The sequence below is a fragment of the Phoca vitulina genome, unplaced genomic scaffold, assembly GCF_004348235.1.
Source record: "Phoca vitulina isolate PV1807 unplaced genomic scaffold, GSC_HSeal_1.0 scaffold10, whole genome shotgun sequence".
NCBI classification, from domain to species: domain Eukaryota; kingdom Metazoa; phylum Chordata; class Mammalia; order Carnivora; family Phocidae; genus Phoca; species Phoca vitulina.
In genome coordinates, this window is record NW_022589713.1 from 2930609 (window position 1) to 2944044 (window position 13436).

Sequence of the window (13436 nt, forward strand, 5' to 3'; positions counted from 1 at the left end):
ATTTTTGAATCACGGGTAGCAGGTGAGGGCTACTCATCCTTTTACAGCCACACTGAGGGAGATGAGGGGTGTGTGCACGGGGGTGTTAGAGACCCCTCTGTGTTCTCGTCCCCAGCTCTCCCCTGGCCCTGGTTCTGACAACGTGTGGAACATCAGGCATGCTGCTCTCCCAGGCTGGCTGTATCTTAGCTCCTAATGCACTCCAGGAGGGAAGGCAAAGGCACATGGCCGGCAGTCACTGGCAATTCAGGGTGCAGCCAGGTCATCAGCAACTCCGAAGGATTTAATTCATGAAAGTAGGAAACGAGGAAGCAGTATTTTAAAACAATATTGTAAAAATACAGATGCCTGTTCAGTTTTAATGTGTATGCACCATGGGAATTATTCAAGGTAGACGTCCCAGGAAAGGTGACAAGCCTAAAATTCTCTTGTTTTATGTTTAATATTCATGCAGTATTTAAAATTTTGTGGGTATTTTGGTCTTAAGATAATTCGCTCTGTATTATACAGCAAAATTGGTAACTCTCTAGGGGAAGACATTATACTTTTTAAATGGTTTCTCAAGTGTCTTAGAGGCACTTTATAAATACTTGTCATGTTGTTAGAATGACAGGTGAAGGGGCTAGTTTACATTGGCCTTGGCAATAAGAATGAGACTCACGAAGGGTGTCACAAAAATAATATCATGCATGTTAAATATTTAATGTCCTGTTCTCCTAGTGTAAAAATGTTTAGTTCAGTGAGAGCATCTCTAAGGCAGAGGAAGACGAGCCAGGAGTACATTCTGCACATACGCAACACATTAAAAAAGAAGCTCACACGGTTTATTCTTATAACTCATTGCTTTTGCTCTGGAAGCTTCCCTTGATTAGGGAAAGGCATAAGGCAAGACAGGCCCAGGTGGCAGGTGCTGAATGGAAGGGGAAGTGAGCTCAATCTGCTTGCCCCAGGAGCTTTCCACTCCAGAGAAGCCCCAAGGCCCGTCCTCAGCTAGGCAGATTGTCCTCTGAGAGGCTGCCTTAGGTGGAGATGCCTCAGGCCAGCTCCAGGGGCCAGCAGAAGGGGATCCTTGACGCTGGCTCGCCAGCGCCCGTTCAGACAAGCAGCCATCTGTTTCCAATGGCTTCTAACCCCGTCACCACCTCAGAATCATCAGGGCAGCCTTTTAAGAACACCTGCATTTGGAGTGGGCCTTGAGAGCTTCTCACTCAAGAGGTCTGGATGGACCCTGGTTCCCTGTATTTTTATTTTATTTTTATTTTTTGAAAGATTATTTGTGCTGCCAGAGCTGAGAAGAAACACCTCTTGAGAGACTTAGTTCAGGCTCTCCAAGGTGTTAAATATTTTACTCTAGGACTTCATTCCTTCAAGAATGAAGTGTGAACGGGCTGCCTAAAGATGGCAGCCCAGGATGGCAGGAAAGGCAGTTTGCACTGCCCAGGAGTTACAGCCTCGAGGCTTATGTCAAACAGGGCCCTGGAGGCATGGGGTGTTTCTTCTTTTCCCTGCTCAATCAAAGCCCAAACCCTGTCTGGTAGCACTGTATAAAATGCCCTTCCTGGCCAGAGAAGAGCCTAGACCTCCTTCGGGATGATGGCATTCTATATGAGCTTCAATATGTGCTCTGTTGAAAAATGAGCACGTGACCACACATCCCTTCATCTGGGTTCCCCCCTCCCCCTATATCGTGTGTCACCTCCTAGAAATATCTGGCTGCTCGGCTTGCCACATGCACCTATGTGATGTTTTAAAAAACTAGGAAATGCTTTTATTAGTCTGGGTTCTCGGGAGAAACAGAATCTTATAATTTTTAAATAAAATTCCTTATTATATATCTTTTTATATGTAAATATTTATATATTTTATATTTAATTATAATACATATTTTAAAATAGAATATAAAATCTATATTTATAGACTTGTTATGTATAAAAATATACATGTAGGTACTTATATATAGAGAGAGATTTATTATAAGGAATCGGCTCACATCATTGTGAAGGCTGAGAAGTCCCAAGATCTGCCATCTGTAAGCTGGAGACCAAGAGAACTGATGTGTAGATTCAGTCCAAGTCTGAAGGCTTGAGAACTAGAAAAACCCAAGGTTTAAGTTGTAGTCCAAAAGCCAGAAGACGTGAGAGCAGAGAAAAAAAGGATATTTCTGTTCAAATCTAAAAGTAAAAAAAGTCTGATGTTCCAGCTCAAGGCAGAGAGGCAGAAGGACTTCTCTCTTACCTCAGAGAGGGTCAGCCTTTTTGTACTATTCCGGCCTTCAACTGATTGAATGAGGACCACCCACCCACATTAGCGAGAACACTACCAGAGTGAACAGTGCAGGGTGAAGTCAGCCTCTTTCAAACATCTATAGGGGAAGCTGCCCACTGTGGTGTGTCACCTCCCATGGCAAGAATCAGGCAGGCCTTCTGCTGCTAACGTGAGACCTTGTGGGCTAACTCAGTGTGGGCAGATAGCCCTCCTAACTGCAGGAGGGAGAGCCCAGAGGATACAGCTCCGAGCCCCACTCCAGCCTGGACTCTGAGTCACAGTGTATGCAGTGGACCCCCTCGTCCCTAACCCACTCTGGGGACAATCCGTGATGTTGGACCTCTTTCTGTGTCCTCTCCCCACTCCCCACCTCCTGCCTCCATTTGGCCTTCACTGTGTCTGCACTGATATGCTGCTGGAAAAAAACAAAGAACTGGGCTGGCTGGACCCCAGCTATTCATGATTTCTAACTTCAGCTGGATCTTCACTAAGACTCCATGTGCTTTTGGGCATTCCTTAGCCATTGATCCATCTAGCCTGTCATTCAATCAATCAATATTTTTGGGTGCCTACTACTTGCAGGACAGTGTGTTCTGCTAAAGGTACAACAGGGGTGGAGAAAAAAAAGATGGTTTCTGCTCTCAGGGAGCATACAGCCTGGCACACCCTACCAGGCAGGTGCCCTAAACCTGCCCAAATAGTTCAATCCTCTGTATTTGCATGTGACCTCAATGGTAAGCATGGGTTTGCCGTTGCTAGAAGTTCCTGGGTCTCTATTTCTAGCCAAGAGCTCTCTCCAGCACTCCCCATGCCTGCTAGATCTCCGAAGCCAGAAGTTGACGGGCTCTCTGGTCATCGCCCCCACAATGCTCCTGCTTCTTTGAGCCCTCCTTCCTCTTACTGTTCCTCCTGCATTTCGTCCTTCTGCGATGTTAGCTCGTCCACCCTGATGCCCCATCCAGGAACCAAGGCATCCTCCTCTGCTCAGGGAGACTTCTCATTCTGTATCCGCAGGTTGCCAAGTCCTGTTTGTTCTTCCTCCTAAATAATCACCTCCTTCCTGTAGATCTTTAATGCCTCCTGCACTACCTCTTCGTCATCTGACTCCTAATTCATCTGTCTCCAGTCTCAACCCCTTCCCTCAATCTAGCCTTCATATAGCTGTCAGAAACAAGTCTACTACATTTGATGATGTCCTGCTCCTGACCCAAGTGTTGAAATGGCTTTTCACGAGGTAGAATGGTGTTTTTAAAGACTTTTTTTTTTGTTTTTTTTTTTTTGTGTGTTTTTTGGCAGAAGGATGCTTTTATCCATCCCTTCAAAATGGAATAAGAAGCACTAAAAAGAAATCAACTATTAAGCTGTGAAAAGATATAGGGGAACCTTAAACACATATTGTTAAGTGAAAGAAGCCAATCTGACAAGGCTACATGCTGTGTGATTTCTACACTGTATGAAATTCTGGAACTCACAACACTATGAAGATAGTAAAAGAATCAGTGGTTCCCAGGGGTTAGGGGGAGGGAGAGATAAATAGGCAGAGCACAGAGGACTTTCAGGGTAAGGAGATTATCTGTGTGATTCTATAATGATGACTACACGTCATTACACATTTGTCCAAACCCACAGAACATATGACACCAGGAGATACACATACACCTAATGTAAACCATAGTTTGGGTGATAATGATGTGTCAGTGTAGGACTGTAACAAATGTGCTGCTAGGGTGTGGGATGTCGGTTGTTGGGGAAGCTGTGTGTATGTGGGGTAAGGGAACGATCTATCCATTCTGCTTAATTTCACAGTGAACCTAAAACTACTCTGAAAGACAAAGTCATTTATTACATGTTATATCAAAAATATATTTATATTAAAAAATTTACTCTAAAAATTTTACATCAAAATTTACATTTAAAATTTTTATATTTACATTTATGTTTAGAAAAAGTGGAGCTCCTTTGATAGAAGCTGTGGCAATAGAAAGAAGAGGGCAGGGTGAGGTGGGTAAGCCCTGAGCCTCACCCCTGAGTGTTCCCCTGGGACCTGGGGACCTCAGGACTTGGAGGAACACCAGAGACCTAGAGGATGCAAGCTAAATGACTTAGCAAGTCAAACAAGGGCTCTCATGATCAGGCCCGGCTTTCCTTCCAGGCGTATTCCTTGAGGTTCACGCACACCTTGTGTTCGCAATATTCTACACATACCCTAGAGTTTCCCCAAGCACCTCCTGTTCCATGTAGTCTCCCAGGCTCACGCTGCTCCCTCTATCTGGAATCCTTCACCCTCTCTCCATTTGATGACTTCAAGTCTCAACTCAAGCAGCACATTCCCTGTGAAGTTGTCCCAAGTTCTTCAGGAGACTGTCCTCCCACTTGGTTCACCTTGTTTTCTCCATTACGGTATGTGCTAAATGTAGTGTTTGTTTCCACATGCTGAACTCCTACTACTGTGGGAACAATCTGAGAGCAGAATCCTTGCTGCTTTCATCTTGGTATCCCCTGTAACCAGCAAAAGGCCTCACTTCCTAAATGTTTGCTGAGAATGAATGAATGAATGAATGAACAAATGAATAAATGAACACTACTCTTTCTGTCTCAGAAGATGATCCCATATCCCAGTAGATGATTTTCAGTCACTCTTTGGTAGATTTACTTTTTTCCCATAAGTTTCTTTGACTTTGGGGCTTGATAGCAGTGGGCACTTAATCTCCCATCCACCCACCTGCCATTTTGCTAGTTGGCAGAGCCATGTTCCTTCAAAGGTATCTTCAGTGTATCCTCAAGTTATTTCACCTTTCTGTTCCCATGTACACATGCTCTTAGTTACCAAAAGGAAGCTTGGCAGGTCAAGAAGGTCCCAGTCTGTCCTTATCTGGTAGGGCAGAACATCAGGATTGTTAGCTTTAATTATGACCTTTCGAGTATTTCAGTAAAAGACATCTGTAATGGTGTGATTGCTTGGTACATTTATTTTTTTTTTTAAGATTTTATTTATTTGAGAGAGAGAGCATGAGCGGGGCAGAGAGAGGGAGAAGCAGACTCCCCGCTGAGCAGGGAGCCCAACGCGGGGCTCAATCCCAGGACCCCAAGATCACGACCTGAGCAGAAGGCAGACGCTTAACCGACTGAGTCACCCAGGTGCCCTGCTTAGTACATTCAATACTTAATTTCCAAAGCCTTAGTTGAACATGGGCTATAACTGAGCGGACAACCTAAGCCCAAAGCAGTAAACCCGGTTCCACCTGGATTTGGTAGCTGAGGTCTGCAGAGCCTGACAGATTATCTAAGGCTGGTGCATTATTCCTTTCTATGATGTTTTTCATCTCCTCTGGCTAACAGAGGCAGCTCAGAAAAGTTCTCAAAAAATGCTTATTCAACCAAGCTTTGTTACCTGTTTTGAATGAAGTCGGTCAACCCCATGAGTTTCTTTGTTTCCTCCTATTTTTCACACAACGTCTTATCACAAGTGTTCAGGCTCTCAGAAAAATGTGAAGCTCAAATCAGGACTTGCTACCCTTGAATCAAAGTTTTGTTTGAAAGTTCACCAAAATACCTACAGAGTGCACGTGCACACACACACACACACACACACACACACAGACACTGGGGTTTTAAAAAACTGCAGTCCTCCCTCTGGAGACTCATTTACATGTGGGACTTAATAGACACCTGATTTTTTTTTTTTTTTTTTTAGTTTTAAGCGCTTTTGCTTGAGTTTTCTATGTACATTTGACTAAATTATTTTTCTGACATAGATACTATGAGATAGTTGATCTATGATTTTTCACTATACTTCCTAATTAATATTTTCTTAGATTACTCTATTTTTTAAAAAAAATTTTTTTTAAAGATTTACTTATTTTAGAGAAGAAGAGAGAGCACAAGCGGGAGGGGCAGAGAGAATCTCAAACAGACTCTGTGCTGAGTGCAGAGCCCAATGAGGGCTCCATCTCACAACCCTGAGATCATGGACCTGAGCTGAAACCAAGAGTCAGATGCTTAACCGACTGCACCACTCAGGTGCCCCTAGTCTATTTCTTAATTTATATTTATAGGTAATTTCTTTCAATAATAAATAGTGAATAACTGTTTAACATAAAGCACATTCTCAAAAAAACTAAGGTCAGATTATCTCTGATAATGAACCTCCAGAGTCTTTCAAATATAAGTAAATGATAACAAGATCAGAGCCATCAATTAAGCAAATGTCCCATTCCCTTAGATTTATGGTGAACAAAGACCACCCTCACCTCCCAAATCATCATTCAGGAGAGTCAGAAAAACTCAGGCATCAATAGCCTTCAATATCTTTGAAATATAGTGAAAGGTGGCACAATTAGTTGCTACTACCTTTAATTCATTTACTACTGTCCCTTCCCTGGTCTCCACACTTTCATTCAATAGGAGCCAAGAAATACTCCTCCCAGCCCTTCCCCAGTGTTTGCCCACCACTCTGAATCCCACATCAACAGGCCCCCAAGTTACAATCACTTAACCACCCCTAGTAATTCTCATGCTTTGAAAATTTTAACTCTGGCTTACTGTCTCTCTCTTCAATATTAGTTTTTCTTTTCTTTTTTTTTTAAGATTTTATTTATTTATATGAAAGAGAGTGTGTGCACGAACTGGGGGAGTGGGGAGAGGGAGGGGGAGAAGCCGACTTCCCACTGAGCGCAGAGCCTGAGATGGGCTGGATCCCAGGACCCTGAGATCATGACCTGAGCTGAAATCAAGAGTCGGCCACTTAACTGACTGAGCCACCCCAGGCACCCCCTCAATATTAGTTTTGTTACACTTTTTAGTGATTTCAGTGACCCTGAAGATCATCCTTCCCTGCACTTTATCTCTCAGTTTCTTGACCTCCACCTCTCCACTTATCTTGTCTTCAACACAACCTCAGCCACCCTCTGCCAAGGACACACCTTAGACTTGTCACTACCCAACACCCAATGCCCCAAACCTCAATTTCAAGCATTCCCCTTTCTAACTGCCACTTTCTGTCCTTTAATCTTACTGTCTCTACTGCTCTTATTCCAACAATCTTTTGGTCCCTCTGTTTGCACGATTCATCAATCCTACCCATTTTCCACTGTCCCTCCACCTCCTCATTTTACTCATGGATCATTTTCCTGGCTCTAGTGCTCATTTTTCTCTTTGCTCAGTTTAAACTCTGAGGCCCACCATTATAATCACCCCTTTCCCTAAACTCTCAGCTTCTTGGCTTCTCTTTTTCATCATATGCCCTTGGAAAACCCCATCTGCACAGCTGAACATGGCTGCAGGAAAAACACCCAACCATGGAGATGGTCTCACTTTAAATTTATTAGCATGCATCTCAAGCAGATGCATAATGCTCTCTGACCCCTCTGACGCATCCCTCGGTCTATTTACCCTTCTGCTGTCCTGGATATCCTCTTTCTCATCCAACTTTCAACACCTCCTTCCCATCCTCACTAACAGCTGATGACCTTGCTTCTGATTTCCACTGAGAATAGAGAAGAAATAGAAGAGAACTTCTATGAGATACCACCACCCAGTCAACCCACCTACCAGCCTCAGAGCCTATGTACTCAGCCTGCTTTCATGTTACTCTCTTCTTGTGTCCTCGAGAAATCATTCTAGGTATTTTTTTGTCTTCTCCTACATCATTTTTTTTTTTCCTTCTCAAAAGGACTTCCTCATCAGCATATAGGATATGCTGTCATTTCTTCCATGGGTAAAAGCACTCTCCACCTATCCAGCTGCCCCTCCATTCTCTGCTTCCTTTTATAGAAATAGTCATCAAAAGAGTAGCCGCCAGCTATTCTCTTGAACCCAGTATGCTCTCTTGGACCCACTCTAATCATGCATGAGCTCTCTACCCCCCAAAAATTATCTTTTCAAAGTCATCAATGACCTCCCTCCTGCTACATGATCAATTCTTGACCCTCATCTTGCTTGACCTATGAGCCACATTTAATAGGGCTGGTCACTTCATCCTCCTATAAATATTTTCTTCACCTAGATTCCATGCCTCCATGTTCTCCTGCTTCTCTGCCTACCACACTGACTGCTTCTTTTCAGTTTTCTTTATTGGCTCTTGCTCATTTTCCTGATTTCTTAATGTTGGACTTCACAGGTCTCAGACCATGTGCTCCCATGTTTTATCTCTACTCACTCCCATAGTGCTCTCATCCAGTCTTGTGGCTTAAACAGCATCTACATGTTGAGGACTTTCAAGTCCTCATGCACCTCACCCACATCTCTCTTCTGAAGTCGAGATTCACTTACCTATCCATTTACCTATTTGACTTATTTGTCTTGGATATCTAACGGGTATCTGAAACTTAATACATCCAAAAATCAATCTCCTCATCTCCCCCTTCCTAACGCTCTCCTTCTTCACTTTTCCACATCTCATTTACTGACAACTCCATCATTTCTGCTGTTCAAGCAAAAAAACCCCAGTTATCTTTGCCTCTTCTCTTTTGCCCTCCATTCCACACAGAATCAGAGAACCTGCCAGGCTCTACCTCCAAACCAGAGCCATAATCTGACCACTTCTCATCATGCCTCAGCTATCATCATGGTCTAGACTCTCTCAGGTTACAGGAATAGCTCTCATGGTGTTGAAGGGCCCAAACACCAAGGCTGCTTTTTCCCATATCTGGGGGAAACCTGGAAGCCTTACACCTACCCAAGTCTCCCACTCAGATTTCACCATTTCAGACTCATCCTCATGCTGTTACCATTGCCATCTCAACTTAGTCTTCTTTAAATATTTACATTTTCTGGGAGGAAATATATATATTTCTTTCTATATAATTTATATGTGTGTGTGTATATGTATATATATATGTGTGTGTGTGTATATATGTATATACATATATATATATATATATACACACACACATACACACACCACTTTGTCCCAAGAGTATTTAAGGTACATTATACAAGTACATAAAAAGTACATAAAATACACAACAGTATAGAAAAATTCGTGAGTAAATTAGGCAAAGGGAAAATAAGGATAGAAAAAAACCTCAAATGAAGCTACAGGTAAGGTGAGCATACACATGCATACAATGAGGTTCTTCGCATTTGCTACACATGAGTAACACATAAATTTCTTCCTCTAAGGTGTGCTTTACTATCAGATTTATTTCTGCTTGATGGGCCCCATAAGGCATCATGAGCACAGTGGCTCTTTGGGCGTAGAGAGGGAGAGGGCTGTGTTGGGCAGGAAAGGCTCAGAAGGAGAAGTGGGCCCATGCTGGTCAGGAAGCCCCTCCTCACCTGAGACTGGGTCTCAACCTGATCCCAGTCACTACCTTGGTGTTCTCCCCAATCTCCCACCTCCCAATCCACCCCTACGTGATACCCCTGGTACTTACCAAGACCCAAGCAAGAAACTCTGAGTCCTGATTTTCCAAGATTCCTAGAATAAAAATAAAGCAGCATATGGTCATGACTTTCTCAGGTGAAACTATACACACTTAAATATGAGAACCATCTCTCACTTTTGACATTGTTCTTGACTAGAGTCGTGGTAGAGACAGAGCTGCAGGTGCAGGTCTGTGGTCTTGGGAAGAGTCTTTCATCTCCATTTGGGCGCTAGGAGGCTCCAAATGTGCTCAGGCTCAGCACAAGATGAAAATGTCCCCCACGAAATGCAGCTTTTCAGCCTTGAATAACCTTTACTGATTTGTTTACAAATTTATTTTCTTTCTCTTTCTAGAATGGGGGTTCCTTGAGGGCAAAATCTGTATCTTATTCATCAACCAGTCATTCCTTATTCATTTATTATTCATCCACAGAGCCTGACACACAGTGGATCCTTAATCAATATTTGTTGGCTGAGTAACTAACTGACTTCTAAAACAGAATATTATTATGGATGCTTGGAGATTATTATAAGAATAAATTCGAAATGATCCTTCAGGCTGTTTAAACTATATTATAGATATCCCTTGACGTACAGTAAGGTTACGTCCTGAGAAACCCATCCTATGTTGAAAATATCATAAGTTGAAAATGCATTTAATTCATCTAACCACCAAATATCATAGCTTAGCCTAGCCTACCTTAAACATGCTCAGAACACTTATATTAACCTACAATTGGGCAAAATCATCTAACAAAAAGCGTATTTTATAATAAGGTGTTGAATAGCTCACGTAATTTATTGACTACTATACTGAAAGTAAAGAAAAAAAATAAAAGAATGGTTGAATGGGTCTAGAGAGGTTGTAAGTGTATTGGCTGTTTACCCTCCCGATGGCGGGGCTGCCTGGGGACCGTGGCCTCCTGCCCAGCGTCATGAGAGAGTATCCTACCATATATTGCTAGCCTGGGAAAAGATCCAAATTCAAAGTTTGAAGTATGGCTTCTACTGAATGCACATGGCTTCCCCACCATCACAAAGTCAAAAGACCTTAAGTCATACTGTTAGAAGTAGGGGACCGTCATATTATTTTTTATAAAAGGCTACATAAAATTGCTACAAGAAGGTCAGATAGTCCTTTTGAAATAATTTTTTCCCTCATCAATCCCTTTGCTTTTCACCCCTAAAAGCTTATCGAGAAGAGGAAATATATTTCCACTCTTTAAATAGAGAACTAGATGCTCTAGTATACATTGTAAGGTATTCCGTGGGGACCCACCCCCACCCCATCTTCCTGCCATCTGCCTCAGAGCTGTCAGAGAAGAGATCAAATTCTCAGAGAGAGAACGCCTCCTAGAATTTTGTGGGTCTAATGTGAGGAGGTGAAGCTTAAATAATCGAAACATGATAGAAAAGTGCATCCTTTACTCTCTGATGAGATGCTCTTATGAGAACACAATCCCCCCCCCCCCCCCTCCCCCCCCCCCCCCCCCCCCCCCCCCCCCCCCGCCTCTGCTCCAAGCGAAACAGCACTAACTTTTCCAACTGCCACACAGCTCAGTTCTTCCAGGTGCTTTCTCGATGCTTCCACAGTCTGGTGTCTTTAGAGGTAGTAACTATAGTGCTCTCATTTTTTGCATCTGTTTCTTCCCTCTGTTTATTATTCTTGTCTATAAAATGCCACCGAAGCAACACATTGAGTTTCATAGCATCGTCCAAAGTGCATCACATTGCAAAGAGGTGAAAGATGCAGGTTGCTGACCTATTGTTGAAATTAGCCAGGTAAGCTTGGAGAAATCCCTTCCTTCCTCTGGGATTCGATTTCTTCACTAGTGAGATAAGCTATTGTACATGCCTGGGCAATTCATCTAACATCACGTCTGTGGGACTGGAACATGATAATGTATGCTAAGGTGGCACACGGCAGACAAATGCAAAGCATAATTATTCGGGTGCTTTCTGACTCTGCTCCCCCTCTCACAGACCTAGTGCTACATTTTCCCATTTGAAGTGGGTTAAGTCCACCTGGAAGGAAACTATTGCATAAAGGAATGTGTGAAAAATATTTTGAACTACTAAAGAGGAGAAAAATAACTGGACTTCTCCCATGAGAATCATTTGCATAAGAAATTTTTCTTTTAGTGGTTTCTCAGAAAACCACAGGATATAAAATCCAAAGATTTCTCTTTTAGCGTAAAAGTCTACTGATTTTAAAGGTCAGGAATCTAGAACAAAAGCTATATAGTAAGGAGAAGAAAAAAAAGACTACACCAAAACAAAAACAAAATAAATATTACATAAATATAAAATAAATATTAAAAAAGTAAAATATAAAAAGTAAAAAAAAATAAGTACCATTGACCCTTGAACAACACAGATTTGAACTACATGGGTCCACTATACATGGATTTTTAAAATATAGTACTATAAATGCATTTTCTCTTCCTTATGATTTTAACATTTTCTTTAGCTTGCTTTATTGTAAGGATACAGTATATAATGCATATAATATACAAAATACGTGCTGACTATGTTCTCAGTAAGGCTTCCAACCAACAAGAGGCTATTAGTAGTTAAGTTTTCGGGGAATCAAAAGTTATACATGGATTTTCAATTGCATAGGGGGTCTGTGCCCCTGACCCTCATGTTATTCAAGGGTCAACCATATATATGTGAATAACAGTCTTCCAGGTAGAGATATTCAATATCGATGCATCAGTAAAGACTTACTGAGAGGCTACCACGTTCCAGGCGATGTGCAGGTCATGGGGATACAGAGGGGAACCCATTATGGTTCTCTACCTCCAAGGAGTTTTCTATCCTCTACCTTTTCTTTTTTCTTTTTTTTTTTAAGATTTTATTTATTTGACAGAGAGAGAGAGAGCACAAGCAGGGAGAGCTGCAGAGGGAGAGGGAGAAGCAGGCTTCCTGCTTCGCAGGGAGCCTGATACAGGGCTTCATCCCAGGACCCTGGGATCATGACCTGAGCCCAAGGCAGATGTTTAACTGACTGAGCCACCCAGGGGTCTGAGGGGCACAGAAAAGCAACCATGTAATTACAATACAGTGGGGCGTGTCCTCCCCTGGAAGTCTTTGGGGAAAATATGAAGGGGCTATCTCAGACCTGTATTTGTGTCACTATGTAAGTGTCATGGGGAAAAAAATATCTCAGTAAGGATTTTCATGTAATTTTAATCTTTCCATGATTTTGAGAACAACGGGGAGTGCAGAAAACTATGCAGAGCAAGACATTTTTCTAACAAACTCAAATAGGGCAAGGTTATGTCGCTGGGTACCTAGCAAGCAATGTCCCAGCACCAAGGTGGGGAGACCTGCCCTATTTTCCTTATGACAGTGACTCAGGAAGATAATGATCACTCTGCTTTGGGGTTTGGAAGACCAAACTTGCAAAACTTGAGAATTGTCAGCAAAAATAAACTGCAAAGTAGCAAGTACTAAATGTGGTCCATTTTCTTGCCCCTGATGTTTAAACACTCAGGCCAGCTTTTCTGGAATAAAAGCCTGAAGATTTTACACTATTGAAAACTTCCATTACAGACAAATATTGATACAGGGATGATAGATCCTTCCTTGAGCCTTGCTATTTTTATTTTAACTCTCTCTAAATATCTTCACCCTCTAGAGGGAATGGTTACCAAACTCAGTTGGTTATTTTGTTTTTTGGGTTTTTTTAAGATTTTATTTATTTATTTGTCAGACGGGGTCAGGGGGGTGAGTCTGGGTGGCTCAGTTGGTTAAGCGACTGCCTTCAGCTCAGGTCATGATCCTGGAGTCCCAAGATCGA

The 13436-nt window shown here is 42.3% G+C and overlaps 1 protein-coding gene across 5 annotated transcripts in view; it reads right to left on the reverse strand.

Annotated features, from left to right (window-relative positions):
* The window catches only part of KCNAB1 (potassium voltage-gated channel subfamily A member regulatory beta subunit 1), a 256454-nt gene that overhangs the window by 107084 nt on the left and 135934 nt on the right, over nucleotides 1–13436 (reverse strand). For all 5 annotated transcript variants that reach the window (XM_032408382.1, XM_032408380.1, XM_032408379.1 and 2 more), the window contains exon 2: nucleotides 9642–9685. In XM_032408382.1, the coding sequence (XP_032264273.1) occupies nucleotides 9642–9685 (44 nt within the window). The remainder of the gene's footprint in view (nucleotides 1–9641; nucleotides 9686–13436) is intronic.